The 25,167-nt window shown below is 45.7% G+C and overlaps 1 protein-coding gene across 1 annotated transcript in view; it reads left to right on the top strand.

Moving 5' to 3' along the window:
• Nucleotides 1-1,090: 1,090 nt before the first annotated feature.
• LOC130680965 (zinc finger protein 541-like) overlaps nucleotides 1,091-25,167 on the top strand; it is a 43,332-nt gene continuing 19,255 nt past the window's right edge. Inside the window, exons 1-5 of the mRNA XM_057492858.1 lie at nucleotides 1,091-1,243; nucleotides 6,379-6,531; nucleotides 18,455-18,858; nucleotides 21,452-21,695; nucleotides 23,604-24,258. Coding sequence (XP_057348841.1) covers nucleotides 18,552-18,858; nucleotides 21,452-21,695; nucleotides 23,604-24,258 — 1,206 coding nt within the window. The 5' untranslated portion in view covers nucleotides 1,091-1,243; nucleotides 6,379-6,531; nucleotides 18,455-18,551. The remainder of the gene's footprint in view (nucleotides 1,244-6,378; nucleotides 6,532-18,454; nucleotides 18,859-21,451; nucleotides 21,696-23,603; nucleotides 24,259-25,167) is intronic.

Raw genomic sequence — 25,167 nt, 5'->3', positions numbered from 1 at the left:
AGCGTGCCCGGCCGGCGGGCAGCGCTGTGGAGACCGGGGGACGCTGGGAGAGCCGCGAGGCCCGGCGCGCGACCCCCGGAAGCGGTTAAATCCCGGTTGCTGCCGTCCCGGCCGCCTCTCTTCCTATCCCCATTCCTGCTCCTTCGTCATTTTCAGCTTCTTACCCCTTTAGAACCTATTCTAATTTGTTGATACATTGCTTTTTGAGGGGGCCTATCTCCGTTTCGAAGGGCGCAGGGGGCGCCGTGGGCGCCCCTCACCCCGCGTCACGCACGCAGTGTCTGCCCTCCCCACGGCTCTGGGCCTCGCTGCACCCCGCAGCCCCTTCTCCCTTGGAGAAGACTCCGCGGCCGCTGGCCACTGCACCCCTTTTCTTACCTGCGCCGTCCCCCAGGCCCCAACTGCCCCCTCGCAGCTCTCCAGCTCGTACCTGGGGCCCTGCCCCGACCTCCGCCCTTTCTGCATCTTGGCCTTGGATTCACCGCCCCCCACTTCCAGGTTCCTTCTACTAAACATTGTCTTTCCTCCGGAAGAGTCCTCCTCACCTTGGGGATCCAGGTTTGTTTGTTTTTAGGATCTTCCAGCAAAAACAAAAATCTCTTCTTTATTTCTTGACTACACCCCTCCCCCTCCTTTTAGGAATTTAGAGCAAAAAATATCTTTCTTTCTTCACAGATTTTTTTTTTCCTCTATCCAGGATCGCTTTCCAGCAAAAATCCTTCCTTTCCATCAAGGATTTTTTGGTATATCTTTCCAACTCATTAACAAACCATTCATTCCCAGTTTCTCTCTCATCTGATATTTGTTTTCCCAACCCTCTTCCCCAACTCTGCAACAAAAATCTCTCTTGATCACCAGTTCTACCCCAGTTAGGCTTGTCCCAGCAAAATCCCCCAGGTCCCTCCCCAGAGAGGGGAGATAGGAAAGGAGGAAAAACCTTTTTCTTAACAACAAAACCCTTTTTCCCACCTAGATCTCTCCCTTTTGCTATTGCTTCGTTTCTTCTAAAAGTTGCCATCTCCTCCAATTTCTCACCAGTGTCCTTGCTTCCTTGGGGACCCAAGTTCTGAATTGTCCCCTTCCTTTCCAGCACCTGCTCTTCAGGACAAAAGAAGTTGGACGAATCCTGAATTTACCACCCGGCGTTCCAGGAGGCAATACCCAGTGGTCTGACCGTTGCTGTCCCTGTGGGTCCTGACCTGGGCCCTCCTGTTCCCTGGAGGATCCGTCACTTGCTCTTCCGGTGAGTTTCCGCCCTTCCTCGGTGGATTCCTTTCTTTCTCAGACGTGTTTCTGATCCCTCCAACAGTCTCTGTAGCAGTGGTGAGATCATTACAAAATTGCTGTTTGGGAAATCAGTTAAGGAAAGGGGTTATTTATTGTTGTGCATGTTGACCTCTCTGGAGGAATGCAGACGTTTATTAGACTGGCTTATGTTTCATTGTTTATTGCAAAAAATGCCTTTTCCTTCTCTAGCCCAGGCTAGCAACTTCAGATACCTACAGGCCCTGAGTGTGATCAACCACACTGCACCCTAAGCGACGCCAGTCAATGCAAATGGCCACATAGAAATGCCAGGACAGTGTTGCGAGAACTTAATTTTTTTAAAGTATCGTTGATATACAATCTTATATTGGTTTCAGAAGTACATTACGTTGATTCAGCAATCCCTGAGACCACCTAACATCGTGACTGCAAATTACTGGGCCCCTTTATCCCCCTATCGCACCCCCTCCACCCCCCAGCGTCACCACCACACTGGCCCCATCCCCTCCTCCTTGGTAACCACTAGTCGCCCGTCAATGTCCATGAGTGTCGTGCTGTTTTGTTCCTTCTGTTTTACTTTGCAGAACCTTTTTTTTTTTTTTTTTTTTTTGGTGAAGAGACCAGAACACTGTCTCTGTGTGAAACCTTTTGCTCTTTAAAAATGCTGACAATGAATTTAATAAATATTTAAAGACAGTGTAGGCCCCTCACAAAACATGTCTGCTGGCTGCCAGTTTCGAATTTTTGGTTTAGGGTTTCTCTCTGTGTTAGACACACTCACACAGATACATATCCCCCTGGGCACATGCGTATGTGCAGGACTTGTTCTCTTTAGGGCTGAAGTCCTCAAACTTCTTGAGCTTAGGACTTGTCTACACTTAAAAATTATGGAAGACCCCAAAGAGGCATTCTGCCTGTGAACTATATCTGGTGATATTTGCTGCGTTACAAGTTTGAACTAATAAACTTTAACAATATTTATTAATTCTTTTTTTTTTTTTGGTATCATAATCTACAATTACATGAGGAACATTATGTTTACGAGACTCCCCCTTCACCAAGTCCCCCCCAACAAACCCCATTACAGTCACTGTCCATCAGCGTAGTAAGATGCTGTAGAGTCACTACTTGTCTTCTCTGTCTTGCACAGCCCTTCCCCCACATTATACATGCTAATCTTAGTGGCCCCCTTTCTTCCCTCCCCCTCGCCCCGTTATCCCTCCCTTCCCACCCATCCTCCCCAGTCCCTTTCCCTTTGTTAAACTGTTAGTCCGTTCTTGAGTTCTGTGATACTGCTGCTGTTTTGTTCCTTCAGTTTTTGCTTTGTTCTTACACTCCACAGATGAGTGAAATCATTCGGTACTTGTCTTTCTCTGCCTGGCTTATTTCACTGAGCATAATACCCTCTAGCTCCATCCATGTTGTTGCAAATGGGAGGATTTGGTTTCTTCTTATGGCTGAATAATATTCCATTGTGTATATGTACCACATCTTCTTTATCCATTCATCTACTGATGGACACTTAGGTTGCTTCCATTTCTTGGCTATTGTAAATAGTGCTGCAATTAACATAGGGGTGCATATGTCTTTATCAAACTGAGCTCCTGCATTCTTAGGGCAAATTCCTAGGAGTGGACAGGCCTATGTTTTTTAACAATGTTAGGAGTGGGGAAATCAGGAAAAACTTTCATAGGTTAAAAGCTGCAGGTCTATTTGCAACAACATGGATGGAGCTAGAGGGTATTATGCTCAGTGAAATAAGCCAAGTAGAGAAAGACAAGTATCAAATGATTTCACACATCTGTGGAGTATAAGAACAAATAAAAAAACTGAAGGAGCAGGACAGCATCAGACTCACAGAACCCAAGAGTGGACTAACAGTTAACAAAGGGAAAGGGACTGGGGAGGATGGGTGGGAAGGGGAAAAAGGAGAAAAAGGGGCATTATGATTAGCAGACATAATGTAAGGGGGGTCATGGGGAAGGCAGTATAGCGCAGAGAAACCAAGTAGTAGTGACTCTAGCATCTTACTACGCTGGTGGACAGTGACTGCAATGGGGTATGTGGCGGGGACTTGATAATGGGGGGAATCTAGTAACATATTGTTGTTCAAGTAATTGTACATTCACGATACCAAAAAAAAAAAAAGTATCCTCTGACAGTCTGTCCTCTTTCCTTATTTTTTTTTTTAAGTGTAACCATGTTATGTTCATAAGGTATTGGTCTGTCCCCCACTAGAGGTATGCTGTGGCGTACCAGAGCCACTCGCTATATGTGGCTATGATGTGGCTAGTCCGAATTGAGACGTCCTGTGAATGTATATATACACCAGGTTTTAAAGAATTCAAAATAAGTAAATTATCTCATTAAAATTTTTGTATTGATTAAATGTTGAAATAACATTGCAGGTTGAATTGTTTATTAAAGTTGATTTCACCTTCTTCTGTAACCTTTGTTTTAAAAAATGATTACTAGGAAATGTAAAATTGTGTCTGACACCCGGGGCTTGTATTTCTTTTGGACGGTGATGTTCTGGAATATAAGCCTAGGCAGGAACGTTTGTTTCTGAGGTACAGACACTGCTGTACCTCAGCAGAGAACAGAAACCCAGTAAGCAATATTTGCTGAATTAAGGAACCCAAAAGTAGAATGCCAGTCCTTCTTTTTGTTGTCTACCGCAGGGATCCATTTTTAGAAAATAACAAAACTTTGAGGTATAATTTCCATAAAAGTCACCCATTGTAAGTGTATAATCCAACAATTTTTAGTGAATTCACCAGATTGTCCAACCGTCAACGTCCCTTTTAGAATATTTGCATCACCCCAATCGGATCCCCTCATGCTCCTTTACAGTCCATCCCCATCCCATCCCAAGGCAACGACTATACGTTGTCTCCGTAGATTTCCTGTGTTGGATTTCTAAGGAATGAATCCCTATGTCCTTGACCAGACCGGGCCATTGCTCTTCCCGGTTTCTGTCTGTCTCTCAACGCTGCTCAGCAGAGGCCCAGACCCACACGTGGCTCAGGGTTTGCTGGAGGGAAGGCGGGTGAGCTCGCGCCCCGCCCCCTTAGGGGTTCTGCAGCCCCGCGCCTTCCCAAGGCCCCTAAGGGCAGGCCTGGGGGCTCGTGGTCCGCTGCCGCCTCCTGAAGAGCACGTGGGGCTGCCTCGCTGTGCCCCACAGCTCTGCGGGAGGGGCGCCTACTCCCCAAGCCCTCCTCGCGGGGACTGCAGGTCCCAGCGGCCCGCACGGGCGCGAGCGCCGCATCAGCGCGTTCCAGGGCGTCCCGCGGCGGCTCCTAAGCCTGTTCTGCCGCCGGCGCCTAACCGCGCTGAGCCCCGCCCCGCCGGAGGCCTCGCCCGGGCCCCGCCCCTCTGCGTTGGACGAAAAGCCGCCGAGGCCGCCCCGCCGAGCCGCACGCGCGGGTAGCTCGGGCGTCGCAGGGTGCGCGCGAGGATGCTCCGGGCCGGGCGAGAAGGCCGCGGCCGCGTGCCCGCGTGGCGCGTGAGCTCGCGCCCGCCCCCTTAGGGGTTCTGCAGCCCCGCGCCTTCCCAAAGCCCCGAATGGCAGGCCTGGGGGCTCGTGGTCCGCTGCCGCCTCCTGAAGAGCACGTGGGGCTGCCTCGCTGAGCCCCACAGCCCTGCGGGAGGGGCGCCTACTCCCCAAGCCCTCCTCGCGGGGACTGCAGGTCCCAGCGGCCCGCACGGGCGCGAGCGCCGCATCAGCGCGTTCCAGGGCGTCCCGCGGCGGCTCCTAAGCCTGCTCTGCCGCCGGGCGCCTAACCGCGCTGAGCCCCGCCCTGCCTGAGGTCCCGCCCGGGCCCCGCCCCTCTGCGTTGGACGAAAAGCCGCCGAGGCCGTCCCGCTGAGCCGCACGCGCGGGGAGCCCGGGCGTCGCAGGGTGCGCGCGAGGATGCTCCGGGCCGGGCGAGGCGGCCGCGGTAGCGGCCGCTGCCGCGCATGCGTGCTCGCGTCGCGGCTGAGCTCAGAAGATGCCCCCGGGGCAGGCCCGGCTGCGCGAGCGTGCCCGGCCGGCGGGCAGCGCTGTGGAGACCGGGGGACGCTGGGAGAGCCGCGAGGCCCGGCGCGCGACCCCCGGAAGCGGTTAAAACCCGGTTGCTGCCGTCCCGGCCGCCTCTCTTCCTATCCCCATTCCTGCTCCTTCGTCATTTTCAGCCTCTTACCCCTTTAGAACCTATTCTAATTTGTTGATACATTGCTTTTTGAGGGGGCCTATCTCCGTTTCGAAGGGCGCAGGGGGCGCCGTGGGCGCCCCTCACCCCGCGTCACGCATGCAGTGTCTGCCCTCCCAACGGCTCTGGGCCTCGCTGCACCCCGCAGCCCCTTCTCCCTTGGAGAAGACTCCGCGGCCGCTGGCCACTGCACCCCTTTTCTTACCCGCGCCGTTCCCCAGGCCCCAACTGCCCCCTCGCAGCTCTCCAGCTCGTACCTGGGGCCCTGCCCTGACCTCCGCCCTTTCTGCATCTTGGCCTTGGATTCGCCGCCCCCCACTTCCAGGTTCGTTCTGCTAAACATTCTCTTTCCTCCTGAAGAGTCCTCCTCAGCTTGGGGATCCAGGTTTGTTTGTTTTTAGGATCTTCCAGAAAAAACAAAAATCTCTTCTCTATTTCTTGACTACACCCCTCCCCCTCCTTTTAGGAATTTAGAGCAAAAAATATCTTTCTTTCTTCACAGATTTTTTTTTTTTCCTCTATCCAGGATCGCTTTCCAGCAAAAATCCTTCCTTTCCATCAAGGATTTTTTGGTATATCTTTCCAACTCATTAACAAACCATTCATTCCCAGTTTCTCTCTCATCTGATATTTGTTTTCCCAACCCTCTTCCCCAACTCTGCAACAAAAATCTCTCTTGATCACCAGTTCTACCCCAGTTAGGCTTGTCCCAGCAAAATCCCCCAGGTCCCTCCCCAGAGAGGGGAGATAGGAAAGGAGGAAAAACCTTTTTCTTAACAACAAAACCCTTTTTCCCACCTAGATCTCTCCCTTTTGCTATTGCTTCGTTTCTTCTAAAAGTTGCCATCTCCTCCAATTTCTCACCAGTGTCCTTGCTTCCTTGGGGACCCAAGTTCTGAATTGTCCCCTTCCTTTCCAGCACCTGCTCTTCAGGACAAAAGAAGTTGGACGAATCCTGAATTTACCACCCGGCGTTCCAGGAGGCAATACCCAGTGGTCTGACCGTTGCTGTCCCTGTGGGTCCTGACCTGGGCCCTCCTGTTCCCTGGAGGATCCGTCACTTGCTCTTCCGGTGAGTTTCCGCCCTTCCTCGGTGGATTCCTTTCTTTCTCAGACGTGTTTCTGATCCCTCCAACAGTCTCTGTAGCAGTGGTGAGATCATTACAAAATTGCTGTTTGGGAAATCAGTTAAGGAAAGGGGTTATTTATTGTTGTGCATGTTGACCTCTCTGGAGGAATGCAGACGTTTATTAGACTGGCTTATGTTTCATTGTTTATTGCAAAAAATGCCTTTTCCTTCTCTAGCCCAGGCTAGCAACTTCAGATACCTACAGGCCCTGAGTGTGATCAACCACACTGCACCCTAAGCGACGCCAGTCAATGCAAATGGCCACATAGAAATGCCAGGACAGTGTTGCGAGAACTTAATTTTTTTAAAGTATCGTTGATATACAATCTTATGTTGGTTTCAGAAGTACATTACGTTGATTCAGCAATCCCTGAGACCACCTAACATCGTGACTGCAAATTACTGGGCCCCTTTATCCCCCTATCGCACCCCCGCCACCCCCCAGCGTCACCACCACACTGGCCCCATCCCCTCCTCCTTGGTAACCACTAGTCGCCCGTCAATGTCCATGAGTGTCGTGCTGTTTTGTTCCTTCTGTTTTACTTTGCAGAACCTATTTTTTTTTTTTTTTGGTGAAGAGACCAGAACACTGTCTCTGTGTGAAACCTTTTGCTCTTTAAAAATGCTGACAATGAATTTAATAAATATTTAAAGACAGTGTAGGCCCCTCACAAAACATGTCTGCTGGCTGCCAGTTTCGAATTTTTGGTTTAGGGTTTCTCTCTGTGTTAGACACACTCACACAGATACATATCCCCCTGGGCACATGCGTATGTGCAGGACTTGTTCTCTTTAGGGCTGAAGTTCTCAAACTTCTTGAGCTTAGGGCTTGTCTACACTTAAAAATTATGGAAGACCCCAAAGAGGCGTTCTGCCTGTGAACTATATCTGGTGATATTTGCTGCGTTACAAGTTTGAACTAATAAACTTTAACAATATTTATTAATTCTTTTTTTTTTGGTATCATAATCTACAATTACATGAGGAACATTATGTTTACGAGACTCCCCCTTCACCAAGTGCCCCCCAACAAACCCCATTACAGTCACTGTCCATCAGCGTAGTAAGATGCTGTAGAGTCACTACTTGTCTTCTCTGTCTTGTACAGCCCTCCCCCCACATTATACATGCTAATCTTAGTGGCCCCCTTTCTTCCCTCCCCCTCGCCTCGTTATCCCTCCCTTCCCACCCATCCTCCCCAGTCCCTTTCCCTTTGTTAAACTGTTAGTCCGTTCTTGAGTTCTGTGATACTGCTGCTGTTTTGTTCCTTCAGTTTTTGCTTTGTTCTTACACTCCACAGATGAGTGAAATCATTCGGTACTTGTCTTTCTCCGCCTGGCTTATTTCACTGAGCATAATACCCTCTAGCTCCATCCATGTTGTTGCAAATGGGAGGATTTGGTTTCTTCTTATTCCTGAATAATAAATATTCCATTGTGTATAGGAACCACATGTTCTTCATCCATTCCTCTACTGATCGACACACTTAGGGTGCTTCTGTTTCCTGGCTTTTGTAAATAGTGCTGCAGTAAACATAGGGGTGCATCTGTCTTTTTCAAACTGGGCTGCTGTATTCTTAGGGTAAATTAGTAGAGGTGGAAATCCTGGGTGAAATGGTATTTCTATTCAGTTCATTTTTAAATAGTAATAGTAGACCGTTCTATGTTAACAAAATTGACATTTTTATTCAGAGACTGTTTCAGAAAAGAAATAATTTAGTGAGAATAATAGCATTGTTTTACTGTTGTTTCTTATAACTGCTTTTGCATTCCGCCTCTTTGGATATGTCCTATAGACTGTGTAAAGTATCCGTGAAAATGAAAAAGGCAGATATTTTTATGAAAATAGTTTTGTCCTCGTCGACTTCCGGAGAGACTCTTGAAGACTTGGGGGCTCCCCACATTGCCGTCCACCTCACCGTGAAAACTGCTCCTCTAGGTTTTAGTGCTTATTTGCACCTTCTGTTAGGATCGGCTTTTAGAGTGAGAAACTTTGGTGTCTCTTTTCTTCGTTTAGTTAATTTTGTGTAAGAAATTTTCCTGGGAAATGCAGTCAGAGGCTTCTGATCGCTCCATGTCTTTGTCTTTCACAATGTAAGCTTTAAATCTGCTCTTTTCATGAGGCATCAGAGGAAATGAGTTAAACTTCTGGTAAAGATTATATTGGTTGGATGGCCAGAGGAGGGAGTCTTCCTTGACTGGTCAGTTTAAAAAAGTGGGTGCAGAGTATTACACAGGAGTCCCTGCCTCAAGTGTGGAATCACAACACAGTGGAGTGGTTATGTGTGAGGGCTTTGAAGTCAGTCTACCTGGGGGTGAATCATGACCTTGATTTGGGGTAAGTTACTTAACTTCTCTAGACTTTACCTCATCCGTAAAATAGGGTTAATAATATAACATATAGCCTCAAAGGGGCATTGTGGGTATTAAATGAGATGATATATACATGGTTAGAGTAGGGCCTGGTATATGATAAAGCCTTGGTAAATGTTTGTGTCTACTCTTACTATTATGATAATGATTATTATAGGGGCCTGGCAGGAAGATAAGTGAGGACTCTGTGGACTGGAGGCCACAGCCTTCTCCAGAGACGGCACCGTCTGTCAGCTCTCTCATTGATAACTATCAGGGAATATCAAATCTGGTAATTTTTAAGAGAAGCCAGAAATCCACATATTTCGTTGAAATCTCTCCATTAAAAAATGTCAGTGGCTGATCCATTTTTAATGAGCACTGTAGGCCAAGCAAAACAGGTGTATGTTTTTTTTGTTGTTATGAAGTTTTTTTTTTGTATCATTAATGTACAATTACTTAAAACAACATTATGGTTATTAGACTCCTCCCCCCACATACCCCATTATAGTCAGTGTCCATCAGCATAGTAAGATGCTAGAGTCATTACTTGTCTTCTCTGTATACTGCCTTTCCCATGTGCCCACCCACTACATTATGTGTGCTAATCGTAATGCCCTTTTCCCCCTTATACCTCCCTTCCCACCCTTCCTCCCCAGTCCCTTTCCCTTTGGTAACTGTTAGTCCATTCTTGGGTTCTGTGATACTGCTGCTGTTTTGTTCCTTCAGTTTTTGCTTTGTTCTTATACTCCACAGATGAGTGAAATCATTCGGTACTTGTCTTTCTCCACCTGGCTTATTTCACTGAGCATAATACCCTCTAGCTCCATCCATGTTTTTGCAAATGGGAGGATTTGTTTTCTTCTTATGGCTGAATAATGTTGCATTGTGTATGTGTACCACATGTTCTTTATCCATTCATCTATTGATTGATGCACTTAGGTTGCTTCCATTTCTTGGCTATTGTAAATAGTGCTGCAATAAACGTAGGGGTCCATATGTCTTTTTCAAACTGGGCTCCTGCATTCTTAAGTCAAGTTGCTAGGAGAGAACAGGCCCATGTTTTTTAACAATGTTAGAAGTGGGAAAATCAGGAAAAACTTTCATACGTTTAAAGCTGCAGGTCTGTCCTTTTATGCAGCTCCCCACAGCCTGGTATTGCTGAAACATGATCACTTCCTCCCTGCAACACCGATGCAGAGGGAAAAAATAGGGTGACACTTGGGTTAAAAAAGGCTGATGGTCCAACAGGTTGGGGCTTTTCAGAGAGGAAGAGAGGTGTACCATTGGAATCCTCTCACTCTTCAGTGAAATGGCTGCTGAGAGCCATCTTTGATCAGAGTTCTGTGCCAGACAAGATTTTATTGGAAATATGCACACATAAAGCAGAGTCACAGCCACCTAGAACTTAGAGTCTGGAGAAAATTGAAGAACCTGAAAGAGTAATTCTGAGTCCATTTGGGATTAGTGTTAAATGCATTATGAGACAAGTGTTTATTGGAGTTCAGAGGAAGAAGAAATAACCTCGGACTGTGTTATGTTAACAGTATTCTCTAGGTCGAGGGGGCATTTAGGCCTGATTTTGAAGGGTTCATTTGGCAAAACTGACTAAAGAGATGTTGTTTAAAGGAAACCACACAAATCAGGGTTTTGAATTCACATGCTTCTAGAGGCCTGGCAGGGAATATAAATGAGAGGGTGAGTGGGTGTGAGAGAACAGGGAGTGGTGGGGACTGTTGCAAACTGTCGGGGGCATGCTCTGTCTAAAGCAGGTACAGCTTTTTAGCTCCAGCCACTTGTTACTTTGCAGGAATGTGGACTGAGTGTTGACAAATCCTCAGATTTTTTCCCCCAGAATTTTAAATATAAGTTGGAAGTCTTAATGTAAAGTCTCTTTATCTGCAGTGTCTAATGTGGTAGGCATTAGCCACTTGTATCTATATAAATTTAAACTGAATTAAAATAAAATAAATAGTCCCTCAGTGTATCAGCTGCATTTCTAGGTGTCCCTTAGCTCTGTGGCTCGTGGCTGTCATTAGTGCAGATTTAGAACATTTCTATAAGCAGAGAAAGTTCTTCTGGAGAGTAATACACTATCCAAAAGAACTCAGACAGATTTTTCAATTTGATAACTGGTAGGAAATATTTAAATTTACTGCAGGCTAAACGAAACATCTTTGTAGACCAGGTAAACATTCAGATTTTTCCCTCCCTTCCTCCAAACAATGCCACAGTAAACGTTATTTATCTCGTGTGGACTTCCTGCTGCTGTCTAGAACCATATGGGAGATTCCCCCCCCAACAAAAGGTAGCATTTCACAGACTTCTTTCTCTTCCTACCCCCACCAGTCATGGAGTGATGACCCTGTTTTCAAAGAAAAAAATTGAAATTGCATTGGGTCCCCAGTGTTGACTTAAATTTTTTTTTAAACAAGGCAAAAATGTTGATGAAAGTAGGCTTATATTCCTAGAGCTTAACAGTTCTTGTGTTATACAGTTCTCTCTGCTATAAAGTCAGCATGCAGTTAAACACAAGCCAAGCGACCGAGCCAATGTAATTCAAAATACAAACATGCTATTTTGCTGAAATTTAGCTGCCTCCTTGAAACAACTACTTTCCCGACTGCCACACTGAGCCCTTTTGCATTTAGCAGACCCTGTGATGTCTCAATTCTTCCATCCTTTCTCAGTTTGAACTACAGTAAAACCTCCATTTGTACCAGGATGCCTGTTGGCTTTTAACTGAGCCAAAGGTATTACAGTGAGCTAAATCCACCTCTAGCTTCTTCTCATTAGCCTGTGGCAGTAAAAGTAGTCCTTGTTGGCCTTAGTGCCATTGTAAACATACCCTAGGCATTGAAACCAAATGGTAGCACTTGGTTATAGAGTGTTAATCCAGTCATCTAGATACACTGATTTTTTTTCTTTTAGGTAATTCTTAAAATGAAAACATATAAAATTCTTGGAAAGAGTATCTGGACCCTTGGGGATATCTACAAGGATCCAGGGCACCACAGACCCTGCCCCGCAGGGACATGGAAGGTGCTGACACTTGATGAATTGAATTTGTGTGGTGACAGAACCCAAGTAAATTCAATATCGGCTGAGGGGGGCTTGCTTTACTTTGTGGAAAAACACGGCCTTTGGACTTTGGGCTTGCTTGCCTGAGGTTGTAACCAGACCGATGTGTTCTATGGACTTTGGGAGTATGCTGGAAAGCAGGTGATTCAAGCGTTGGGGGATTCCAGAGACAGTCTTTCTCCCGCCCTGTCCCCACCCAGCACCTCTTGTGTTTTCTAGTTTAACGGGTACACAATGTGGTCTGCCGTTTATTTGATAAGGAATCAGTATTGTGTGGTGGATAAGCACACAGCTCTAAAGTCAAATTATCTGGGTTTAAGATCTGGCTCAACTACTTGTTAAGTACATGACTTTGGACAGATTACTTGTCCTCTTAGAGTCCCTTTCCTTCTCTGTAAAATGGAAGTAATAATAGAACCAGCCTCTGGGTAGTGAGGAGTGAGTGAATGAATGCATGTAAAGCAGTTGGTATAATCCATGAGAAGGAGAAAATGCTTAATATCTTATTTTACAAAATACTACTTTATATTTTATCAGCTTGTTTTATTACTGGGAGATGAATAAAGCTGGGTTCTTTGCTCCTCGGAGGACTGAAAACAGCTTCCAGCAGCACTGTTGGAAACGAGAATTGGCAGGGAAAATCATTTTGCCTCTGAATATAAACTAATACAGTTCACACACCCCCTTTTCTCTGCAGTTTAGAAACCTAGGAAGTTCTGATAATGCCAGGGTGTCCCAGTCTCCTTTGGTGGCCAAACCTGAATTCACATGTTGCTCTTTACAGTCTATTTATTTCACTTTATTCTGAGTCATCCTAAGTGTTGATGCAGAATGAATGATTTGGTCACCAGGTGCTGTCCTGGACCCCCTGGGGATTATTTAAAACACGGTGTATGCATTATGCACCTTTCTAAATCCTCCATGTTGTGAATTCTGGAACTCAGTCAGGTCCCAGAGCTGTGATCCAGGTCTGTGGACCTGTATTCAACTTTGAATTTGAGCTCCCTCAGTGGGCTACACGCGCAGACACACAGGGAGATGCACAATGTGAAACGCAGGTGTTGAGGGCACAGCCGTTCCATTACATCTCAACACAAAAAGATTTTAAACAGTATACACTGATATAGCCTGGTAGTCCAGGCCCAACTCCTGGTATCCTAGCGTCCATCAGATTTGTTATCAGTGAATCAGTACATGTTTATTAAGTGTGTAGGTGTGGATAGAAGTATTCATAAAAGCCAAAATGGAAACAATCCAGATGCCCATCAATAGATTAATAGAGGCAGAAAATGTGGCCTATACAGACAATCCAATGTTTCCTGGTCATAAAAATGATGAAGTAATGGTACATGCCGCGAAATGTGCATTAACCCAGAAAAATGCCATGCTTACTGGTAAAAGAAGCCAGACATAAAAGGCCACATCTTGTTTGATTCCATTTGTATGAAATGGATGACCCTGTGAATGGACCGTACTTTGTTTGCATGCGTCGTAACTTTTTGTTGAGAAACTGGACATGTTGAACATTCCAACATGGTGACTCTGGGAGTCGGATTTTCCCTCTACCCCAGGGCTGCTTGTTGCTCTTCCTCGTGGTTGTAACTGTGTTTAGGGACTTTTCTAGACTATTTCTTTGGACTGTTCTTTGTCACATGCTGTCAGTGAAGTGTCTTTCCATTATATTAAAAATTTTTTTTATTAAGGTATTATTGATATATGCTCTTATGAGGGTTTCACATGTAAAAACAGTGTGGTTACTACATTCACCCATATTATCAAGTCCCCCCACACCCCATTGCAATCACTGTCCATCAGTGTAATAAGATGCCACAGAGTCACTGTTTGCCTTCTCTGTGCTACACTGGTTTTCCCGTGATCCCCCACACCATGTGTACTAAACATAATACCCCTCAATCCCCTTCTCCCTCCCTCCCCATCTGCCCTCCCCATCCCTCCCCTCTGGTAACATCTAATCCCTTCTTGGAGTCTGAGTCTGCTCCTATTTTGTTCCTTCAGTTCTGCTTCGTTGTTATACTTCACAAATGAGGGAAATCATTTGGCACTTGTCTTTCTCCACCTGGCTTATTTCACTGAGCATAATGTCCTCCAGCTCCATCCATGTTGTTATAAATGGTAGGATTTGTTTTCTTCTTATGGCTGAATAATATTCCATTGTGTATGTGTACCACATCTTCTTTATCCATTCATCTACTGATGGACACTTAGGTTGCTTCCATATCTTGGCTATTGTAAAAAGTGCTGCAATAAACACAGGGGTGCATATGTGTTTTTGAGTCTGAGAAATTGTATTCTTTGGGTAAATTCCAAGGAGTGGGATTCCCAGGTCAAATGGTGTTTCTGTTTTTAGTTTTTTGAAGAACCTCCATATTGCTTCCACAATGGTTGAGCTAGTTTACATTCCCAGCAGCACTGTAGGAGGTTTCCCTTTCTCTGCATTCTCGCCAGCATTTGTTGTTCCTAGTCTTTTCTATGTTGGCCATCCTAACTAGTGTGAGGTGATATGTCACTGTGGTTTTACTTTGCATTTCCCTGATAATTAGCAATGTGAAACATCTTTTCATGTGTCTGTTGGCCATCTGAATTTCTTCTTTGGAGAAGTGTCTGTTCATATCCTCTGCCTATTTTTTAATGCAGTTATTTGCTTTTTGGGTGTTGAGGTGTATGAATTCTTTATATATTTTGGATGTTAACCTCTTGTCAGATATGTCATTTACAGATAAATTCTCCCATACTGTAGGATGCCTTTTTGTTCTGCTGCTGATGTCCTTTGCTGTACAGAAACTTTTTAGCATGATGTAGTCCCATGCATTCGTTTTTTATTTTGTTTCCTTTGCCTGAGGAGATGCATTCAGGAAAAAGTTGCTCATGTTTATATTCAAGAGATTTTTGCCTATGTTTTCTTCTAAGAGTTTTATGGTTTCATGACTTACATTCAGGTCTTTGATCCATTTTGAGTTTCCTTTTGTGTATGGGGTTAGACAATAATAAGTTTCATTCTCTTGCACGTAGATGTCCAGTTTTGCCAACACCAATTGTTGAAGAGGCTGTCATTTCTCCATTGTATATCCATGGCTTCTTTATCATATATTAACTGTCCATATATGCTTGAGTTTATATCAGGGCTCTCTAGTCTATTCCACTGGTCTATGGGTCTGTTCTTGTGCCTGTACCAAATTCTCTTGATTAGTGTGGCTTGTAGTAGAGCTTGAAGTCAGGTAGTATAATCCCCCCGACTTTATTCTTCCTTCTCAGGATTGCTTTGGCTATTCGGGGTCTTTTGTGGTTCCATATGAATTTTAGAACTACTTGCCCTAGTTGCTTTAATGTTTTCAACAAATGCCATCCCCATGGCTACTCTACTTGCTGCGTGAGTTCTAGGTTAGGCAAAGTCAAAGCAAGACCTTTGTGTTAGCTTTTCAAGAGCCATCCAGGTCAAGAGAGACATCAGTTCTTTGATTCTTTGAGAACAAGATTGTCTCTGCTCCCTCCTACACCAGGAGGCCCCAGGTGGAACTGGATGCTGTCTTCAAACTTTTGTGGAGCTGGGGAGTGGGATGGGGCAAGGGGAAGTTACAGTGTCACAGGCTTCTCCTACCAGGTTTCATTCACCATTTTCTTTATCGGAGTTCACTTGGTTACTATAAAGCATTGACTTTCTTCCAGAGTTCTGATAAAGTTTTTCTCAGTGGGGGCACAGGTAGGAAGTTTTTAAATTACGAATTCAATCTTTTTACTTGATACAAGTCTACTCAGGTAGTCTGGGTCCCCTTGAGTCAGTTTGGGTAATTTGTATCTTTCTAGGAATTTGTCCACTTCAATCCAAGTTTCCTAATTTGTTGGCATGTAATTGTTTGTAGTATTTCTTTATAATCCTTTTTGTTTTTGTAGGGTCATTAGTGATGTCCCCTCTTTAATTTCTGATTTTAGAAATTTGAGTCTTTTTTTTTCCTCTTTTTCTTTTCTTGAGATAAATCCTACTAGTTTAGATGCTACATAGTTTATTCCTTTCCTTTTGGTAGTTACACTTAAGATTCCTTTAGAGTTTATACTTAAAATATAAAATCAATCATTGTCACTTTCTTTTTCCCAAATGATTCAGAAACCTGTGAACTCTTAAGCCTTGACTGAGAAAAGTCTGCATTGCTCCTTAAATACAGATGTTGCTGTGTGTTGAGTTCTGGGCTGGCTCCCACCTTTCCTTTGTCTGCTGATGGTATTATTCCTCACCTTCCAGCGTTATTTCTGTTGAGAAGTTTGTCACCAGACTAGTCATCTTCCCTTTGTAAATCATCTGCTGCTTCTTTTTGGTAGCTTTTTAGGGTGTCCTCTTTGTCTTTAGTGTTTGGCAGTTCTGCTGCATGTCAGGGAGTGAATTCATTTTTATTTATTCTGCTCTGGCCTTGAAATGATTGGTTGTTATTAACCCCATGTCTTTACGAATCAGATCTTTAAGCCTGGCGTCATGTGCTTCTGCAGTCCTGGGAGTTCCTCCATTATCTCTTTAGTATTCTGTCCTCCTGTAGTGTCTCCTCTTTCCTCATTTCCCTATTAGACATAGGCCTGAGACTTTTGCATCTGCTTCTCATGTTTCCTCAATTTCTCATTCATATTTTCCATGTCTTTATCTCTCTGTGCTGAATTTGGGGGGGAGTTTCTCAGATTGCTCTGCTGATTAATTATTCCTCTTTAGCACTGTTTAATCTGCTCTTTAACCTGCCAGTGAATTTTTATTTAAATACCTTTCATTTCTAGGAATTCCAATTGCTCCTTTGAAAAGATATTTGTTTTTGTCTCATACTGACTCTTTCTTTTCTTGTGCTGGGTTTTCTTTTTTTTTTTTGTTATCATTAATCTACAATTATATAAACAACATTATGTTTACTAGGGTCCCCCCTTCACCAAGTCTTCCCCACAAACCCCATTACAGTCACTGTCGATCAGCATGGTAAGATGTTGTAGAATCACTACTTGTCTTCTCTGTGTTGCACAGACCTCCCCATTCCTCCACCCCACACTATACATGCTAATCGTAATACCCCTTTTCTTTTTCCCCTCCCTTATCCCTCCCTTCCCTCCCATTCTCCCCAGTCCCTTTCCCTTTGGTAACTGTTAGTCCATTCTTGGGTTCTGTGATTCTGCTGCTGTTTTGTTCCTTCAGTTTTTCTTTGTTCTTATACTCCACATATGAGTGAAATCATTTGGTAGTTGTCTTTCTCCGCCTGGCTTATTTCACTGAGCATAATACCCTCTAGCTCCATCTATGTTGTTGCAAGTGGTAGGATTTGTTTTCTTCTTATGGCTGAATAATATTCCATTGTGTATGTGTACCACTTCTTCTTTATCCACTCATCTACTGATGGACACTTAGGTTGTTTCCATTTCTTGGCTATGGTAAATAGTGCTGCGATAAACATAGGGGTGCATCTGTCTTTTTCAAACTGGGCTTTGTGCTGGGTTTTCTCATCTTTCATTGTCCTGTTTTTATTTATTTATTTTTATTTTTTTATTTTAATTCTTGGAGTGCTTCTCTAGGCTTGTGTGCAGAATTTCTCTTTCATTTCTTTAACTGTCCTGTGGATGTCATGGCTCTTCTGGGGTCCCAGGTCTCCATTTCCTGTGAGCTCAAGGTCCTGTTCCTTTTTCCTTATGTCTGTTTTGACCCTAGGTGCCAGCCTCCAAGGTAATGTTCTGTAATATAAATTTAATATAAGGCATATATAATTTAGAATTTTCTAGGAGCCACATTGAAAAGTAGAGGCAGACAAAATGAATTTTAATAACATTTAACCCACTATATCTAAAGTACCACTACAACATGTAATAATGTAAAACATTACAGATACATTCTTTCTTTTGATTTGCATTAAATCTTCTAAATCGACTGTGTATTTTATATTCACAGTGTGTCTCAACTTGAGCCTTCCACAGTTCAAGCGCTTCAGAGCCACATATGCCTTGTGGCTGCCGTATTGGGTGATGGCTCTGAGTCCTGTATCTGAGTCTGATTTTCCCCTAAGCAGACCCGAGCTTGTACCTCCGAATTGTCTTTGAGTTTTTGCATTTTTCCTGGCAACTTGGGGGTTTACCTGTCTCTTGAGCTTGGCTATGTATTAAAAATTATCTTTTGTCATATTTGTATGTGTTCATTGCTGGAGAAGAAGGTTGGTTCAGTCCATGAAGTTGCTGGAAATCTTTTAATTTATTCCCAACAATCACGTTATGATGGAGGTACTCTTAGGCCCAATTTACAGAAGAGAAAATACGCTTGTGGAGCTTAAGTGAATTACCTGTGATCACATGGCTGTTAAATGGCAGAGAACAGACCCAGATACAGGTCTGTTTGAAGTCCAAGTCCATGCTCTATATGCTCCATGGCCATCTCATAATTTTGATTCCTCCTTGTTTGTTTTCAGGAATTAGAAACCACCGAGGGATCTCTCCTCCCCGAGTCCTTGCAAGCCTTGCTCGTCTGGAGAGTAGCTCTTGGCCAAGATTTGACAGCAGAGAGCCATGGACCAGAACAGCGCAGGGGAGGAGGGTGCCCTTCCATCCGAGATACACCTCTCTTCATTTTCTGAGAGTCAAGGACTCAACTGCATCAATGCCCTCAACCAGGATCTGGGTCCCAGCTCCCGAGACCTGCTCTATGCTGGCCTGAGTCGTTTGGACATGGACCCCAGCCTCCCAGCACCCAATGTGCCCAGCAAGGTGCTGGAGGACAACTTGGATGCTTTCTCCCTGTACTCTGGGGAGGACCGTGACTCCGTGAAGCTGCTGGAGAAGTATGCAGACCCAGCATCTCAGGCTTCTTTACAGGGTGAGGCTGTCCACCTGGGTCCCAGGGCCTGGTGGGCTGTGTGAAATTGCCTGGGCTAGCTACATGTTGATTCTGTGTGGACTGGTTAAGGAAACTTTCCTTTTCTGTGGATGAATGGGGAAGGACAGTCACCTTTTGGTTTTCTGCTTGGGCATCGTTCCCAATTTGCTAGTCAAGGAAACTAAATACCGATCCTAGGAAATAATGCTGAGAAGTTTAGATGTTTGGAGATATCCTAATCTTGTGTGTGGGGTGGGCAGACCTTTGAGTTGCTGAGAGACTTTCCTGCCCTTGCCACATCTCAGAGGCTCTTCTCATGTTTGCAGAATGAGCTAGGATCCTGTCCATTTGCTCCTTGGTTGTCTCTTCTTCCTAAGGATCAATGTCTTCATCTGCAAAGTGGGGGATGATAATACGCACTCTGCTTTCCCCAGAGTAACAGCAGTCAGAAGCAAAAGAAGAAATGAATGTAAAAGCCCCTCATAGATTATAAAGCACTGGACAGTGCGCAGGTTTTTATCGATATTGTTAGAGTTAATGCCAGCAGTCCATTGATTTAGTTCTAAGTCTTCTCTTCAGCAAACAGAGAACTAAAGCAATAATTAGAGACCTTGCTTGTCTCCTTTTGCTTTGCCTTCAGGCTTCCCACGCAAGATAAATTCAGTTTTTGTTTTAGCCCTCTTCATGATATCCTTAGGTAAGATGCTTAGGTGGGTTGATCGAGTGAGAGTCACACCACGTGCGTGGAAAGCCACATCTGGAGTGGCCCTGCAAACTGCTGGTTGGGATAAGCAGCTAACAAAGCCCCCTGAAGACTTGCTAAAATGAAAAACATCTGAGGCCCCCACTCCACGCAAGGTGCAGTGCCCCCGTGTTGAAACAGTGGCTAAATATAAATTCCTAGAATCGGGACATCCGTGGTGCTGCCCTGGGCACTGGACAGGCCTGTGGATACAGTAATTGGGGTTCTCAACCCCGTCCACAGAAATTAACATGAAAATGCCAGTGTTAAAACGTGTGCACATGTCAGAGAAGATAAGTAGTGATTCTACAGGATCTTAGTACGCTGGTGGACAGTGACTGTAATGGGGGTTGTGGGGGGGACTTGGTGAAGGGGGGAGCCTAGTAAACATAATGTTCCTCATGTAATTTTAGATTGATGATACAAAAAAAAAAGCGTGTGCACATGTGTGCATTTTGCTGGCCAGAAAAACTGTAGCTTTCACCAGATTTTCATACGGATCCATGCACCCCACTGTAAAATGTTACAATGATTAACCTAGTTCAACATTTCCAAATTCATTTTAAATTGCATTTTTTTAACCTTGTTAAAAAAATCCACTGAACATTAAGTTTTAACTCTTTGTTTTTTTAATACGTAACTTAAATTCATAAATGCATATACTTAGATTAATTTTAAGTTTTAAGTTAGAAAAGTAATGCATATTTATTTAAGAAAACCTTGAAAATGAAGAAGAGTAACAAGAAAAATCCCCACCCTGGCTCCCACACATAGATTTTTTAAAACATGGGTGAAGTCACTCAGAAAGACATGGTTTTGCAGAAATTAAGTGGACATTTCTATTTGAAAATTTTAAACCTTAGTATATTTGCTTTCATATATAAAGGTAGAATATTCAGTTATCGGTGTAATGATTATTGCATTGTATTGGTTGGCCATATTCTTGCTGGTTAGACTGTTACAGTGTTTCTGTGAACAACTTCTTACATACGTGTTTTCTTTTGGATTAGTTCTTTGAACATATTCCTACCAGTGGGTTTGTCCATCAGAAAATGTACACAGTTTGAGAGTGCTTATAACACTGCCTCCTGGGAAGGTCAAGTGGCTTTCTGGGCCAGTGACTCGTTTGCCTCTTTGTCAGGGTCCTTGCTAATTTTTTGAAACAACATTTTGTTTTCTAGTTTAATTAAATTGCTTTAATGAGCATTTTAAAAGTAACTCAGCAAGGCTGGGACTTGCCCCAGAAGGAGTCCTGTTTTTCCTCATTTAAACTGTTGGAATCATTTGACCACTGGGGACAGTGATTTCTCATATGAAGAGAATGTAGATCAGGCAGGTTAAGTAACAGGAGGCAGTGGCCAGAGGCAGATTGGGATGAGAGACCAGGCCTGGAGGCCCAGCCCAGGCTCCTTCCTGCTGGGTCTCTCCGCTGGGTCTCAGGCTCAGAGGCTGAGCGCTCTGGCTCCTAAAGCTGAGCCCCCTCCACTCCCCACAAGCTGGCCTGTTGGATTCTTGGATCCCACCTCTGCAGAGTTCCAGATAAATGGTGCCATAAAGCCCCTGCCGCCACAGCACCCTAGTCTTTAGAAGCCTTCCAGGCCACAACTGTCCTGAGTGTGGCCTCTGACTGGGCGCCGTCTTGCAGCGTGGCCGGGCCAGGGTCCTTACTCTCCCCACTCCCCAGTCTAGGCCTTGTTTTCTCTGTGGGTAAAGGTGCTGGAGATGGAGAAAGGGTTTCCGGGCCTCTCTTCCTGCGTCTGCTGTGGTTCTAAGAGTCGGGGAGTGCTTTAGCTGTGCTCTTGGATGTCCCCAGGTGTCTCTAATCTGGGCTTTCTCCTTCTGTTTGTTTAGACCTGAGGCTGGGCAAGCTTCCGGTCCCTAAAGAGGCTGACGAAGGAGGCAGGGCCACCTCCGGGAGCGCAGGGAAAGAAGAGCAGCATCACACTTGGCCTCAGAAGCTGCTTCTGGATTGCAGCGTCTGCGGGAAGGTTTTCAGCAGCACCAGCTCTCGGAGCAAGCACTACCTCACGCACAGCCAGGAACGGAAACACATTTGCGGAATCTGCAGCAAGGCCTTTAAGCGCAAGGACCACCTGTATGTAGGAGTCTGGTCACCAACGTCTGTGCAAGGGCCTGGCGTGGGGGGGCATGTTCCTAAGTCATTCTCATCACCTCCCAGATGAGCCTGACACACCCTGTCGGTGTTGGGTCCCTGTGACCCGTGCTTAGACGAGAACTCTGTGTCTGGGGACAGTTCTGGCACTGCCCTGAAGAGGTCACTCTTCCAAGCCCCCAAAGTCTACCAATGAGAAAATCACTGCCTTGATTTGCAGAGGTCACTCTTCCACGCCCCCAAAGTCTACCAATGAGAAAATCACTGCCTTTATTTGCAGATGGGACCTCCCGAGGCAATGTTGTCATGGAGGGAATCGGGTTAACTTTATAGAGAAATATTTGGAGACAGTGGTAGTTGCCTGAGGAGAACCAGCCCATGTTTATATGAGGAACATGTACCTGGACTCCACAGGGCATGAGAGACTCTTGTCTTTTTTAACTCCTTATTATTATTATTTTTAACTCTTGATTTTAAAAAGAATCTGAAGCAGAATTCCTTTTGTTCTTAATGTCTGGTAAATGATAAGCTTTTCCTGCTAGTGAGGAAGGACAGACAGACTTTCTCAAACCAAGAGACTGGGAAGTGGGAGACAACAGTCCATTGCTTTTTTGTTGTTGTTATCATTAATCTACAATTACATGAAGAACATTGTTTCCTAGGCTCCCCCCCTTCACCAAGTCCCCCCCACAAACCCCATTACAGTCACTGTCCATCAGCATAGTAAGATGCTGTAGAATGACTACTTGTCTTCTCTGTGCTGTACAGCACTCCCCATGCCCCCCTCCACATTATACATGCTAATCGTAATGCCCCCTTTCTTCCCCCGCCACCCCCTTATCCGTACCATTTGCAACAACATGGATGGAGCTAGAGTCCATTGCATTTTATATGGTCCTGGCCTTCCCACAGGGCTTTGACTGACCCACCTTCCGACTCATCCTCTCGCCAAGCCCCCTCCCAGGGAAAGGCCGCGATTTGCTCATGTCACAGACCAGTTAACAGGGGAGCTGGAGATTGGGTCTCTCCCACTCTCCTCCGATGGAGGCCGGGGCTGACCTTTAGGGAAGGGCTTTGTCATTTATCAGACACGTCCCGTGTGCAGTATTATTAGGACTATCCAGACTAGGGCTGCTTGGAGTGCAGAGGGTGATTTTCTCATCTGTTTATAGTTACTAATGTAGATATGAGTATGACATAATCATTTGTACATATTTGTATTCATTTATATTATAGGAGGCACATTTGGCTGTTTTCTAGAAAGTTCTGGTTGTGCATCTGTAAATTGTATTTTTTCCTGTGGGGGGTTTCAGGCAGCTGTCTCCTTATAGGAATTCTATGGTAGGGGAAGGACTCCTTTGATAAAGGCAGGATCCTCCCAAAATTAGCTTCTCCTCAAATGTATTCTGTAAAACTTTGGTTCTTAAGGGCGCAAAGAGGGGCTATTTCAAAAAACAGTTCTGTGGGCCACTGTGTTTCAGAGACATGGCAGGTTAAGCAGATGACCCTCTATCTATCTACCTGCTATGTGGCTTTTAAATTTGCTCCTGTGTACCTCCAAGAAGCAAACAGTGTTTTGTCAGAACTTACTTGCCAGCTGAGCCCACGTCCTCGGGGAGCCACTCTGGAGGGCTGGTGTTCCTTGGGAACCCATTCTGGGGAACTCTGGCCTGGCTTCTGTTGATTTTTCTCTCAGATACGGGGTTTGCTTAACGGTGAGGGAGAGGGGCACCTCCAGATGCTTTGTAGCCGGGGGCTGAGTGCAGGTTCTGAACTGTGGTTCTGAGCTCCACTGCCCCTTGGGAGCACTGTGGGGGGAGTCAGGCTCGGGACCCTGCAGTGGGAGGCTGAGCCCCAGTGACCTCTGACTCCCTTCTCGTGTGACTCCAGGACTAGGCACATGCTCACCCACCAGAAGACCAAGCCCTTTGCGTGTAGGGAGCAGGGCTGCAGCAAGAGCTACTGTGATGATCGCTCCCTGCGCCAGCACTACGAGGTCCAGCACGGCTTGTGCGTCCTGAAGGAGGCCCCCCCTGAGGAAGAAGCCTGTGGGGACTCCTCTCCTGCCCACGAGGGGGCCGGCCAGCCTGCTGCGGATGGCCTGCGGTCCCTGATGCCTCCAGAAGCCAGGTCCTCAGGCCCCCTTTTGCCCAACCGAGAGCCCCTGCGCTCTATTGTAAGCAGCATGGTCCACCAGGAGATCTCTTCTCTCGGCCCAGTCCTGGCCGGGCCCTCAGATGACGGGGAAGGGAAAAACACAGCCTGTCCCTCCCCACCCTCACTGGGGCCTTACACCTGCACCCCAGCGGCCCCAGGGACCCTGGGCACTGATGTTCCTGAGGAGTGTCATCCCCTGTGGAAGGAGCCTGCCACTGGGTTCACAGCCATTCACTCCAGGGTAGCAGAGGATGGTGGTCCACACCCAGCTGAGTTGGAGCGGCCACCCCAGCAACTGCCCACCCTGGAGAGCTGGCAGGAGGCTGGGCCTTCGGTGGACCCCCCACAGGACTCAAAGCCCAAGCTGACGATATCCAACAGGATCCAGGTACCTGACTTTATGCTGTGAGATGAGAGTCTCACTCATCACTTGTTTCCGAATTTGAGTTGTCCAGGCATTTTACTTAGTGCCTGTGCATATTCAGAGCCAGTTTTACAGAGGGGAAGTGAAGGTTCAGAGAGATCGTGGCCCCCCACCAACCTCCCCCACAGAAAAGCCAGGATGAAGGCTTTGCAGAATTGCTGGGACGCCCCGTGTCACCTTTCCTCACTGAGTTTTTTCTGCTTGCTTTCCTCTTGCCCTTCTCTTCCTTCTGGGTTTGCCCCTCAAATTCTCCAGAGGATATAAAGGTTCCTTCCCCCTTAGTATTCCTGCATGAGATGCCATCTCTGGCTGTGGGGCAAGGGTGCCCACATGTGTCAGCACTTGTGCAGCATTAGCCTGGCTCCTCCCCAGGTGGTGGTCACGAGGACCTGGGCGCCAAGCGGTCAGCTGCTTCTCTTTGCGACATGCTGAGGTCGAGCACCCGAAAGCTGCATCCTTTTTTTTTTTTAAACAGCTTTAATATTCGTGTGCCATCTAACCATTTTAAGTCACACCATCTGGTGACTTTTAGTATACTCAAGAAGGTTGTGCACCATTACCACTTTTTCCAGAACATTTTCATCACCCCAGAAATTAACCCCACACCCTTAGTTGTCCCCCCAGGTCTCCCTATAACCTCCCAACCCCTGGCACTATGAATCTACCTCTGTCTCTAAGGATTTGCCTACTCTGGACATCTCATATAATTGAGATCATACACTATGGCCTTTCATGTCTGCCTTCTTCCACTCAGCATAATGTTTTCAAAGTTCATGTTGTAGCATATGCCAGGCTTCTCTCCTTTTTATGGCTGAGTAATACTCCATTGTGTGGATACATCACATTTTGTTTATTTATTCATCAGTTGATCAC

This window comes from Manis pentadactyla, chromosome 15 (genome assembly GCF_030020395.1).
Source record: "Manis pentadactyla isolate mManPen7 chromosome 15, mManPen7.hap1, whole genome shotgun sequence".
NCBI lineage: Eukaryota > Metazoa > Chordata > Mammalia > Pholidota > Manidae > Manis > Manis pentadactyla.
The sequence above is the reverse complement of the archived record's forward strand: the minus strand, read 5'-3'. Positions and strand labels throughout refer to the sequence as shown.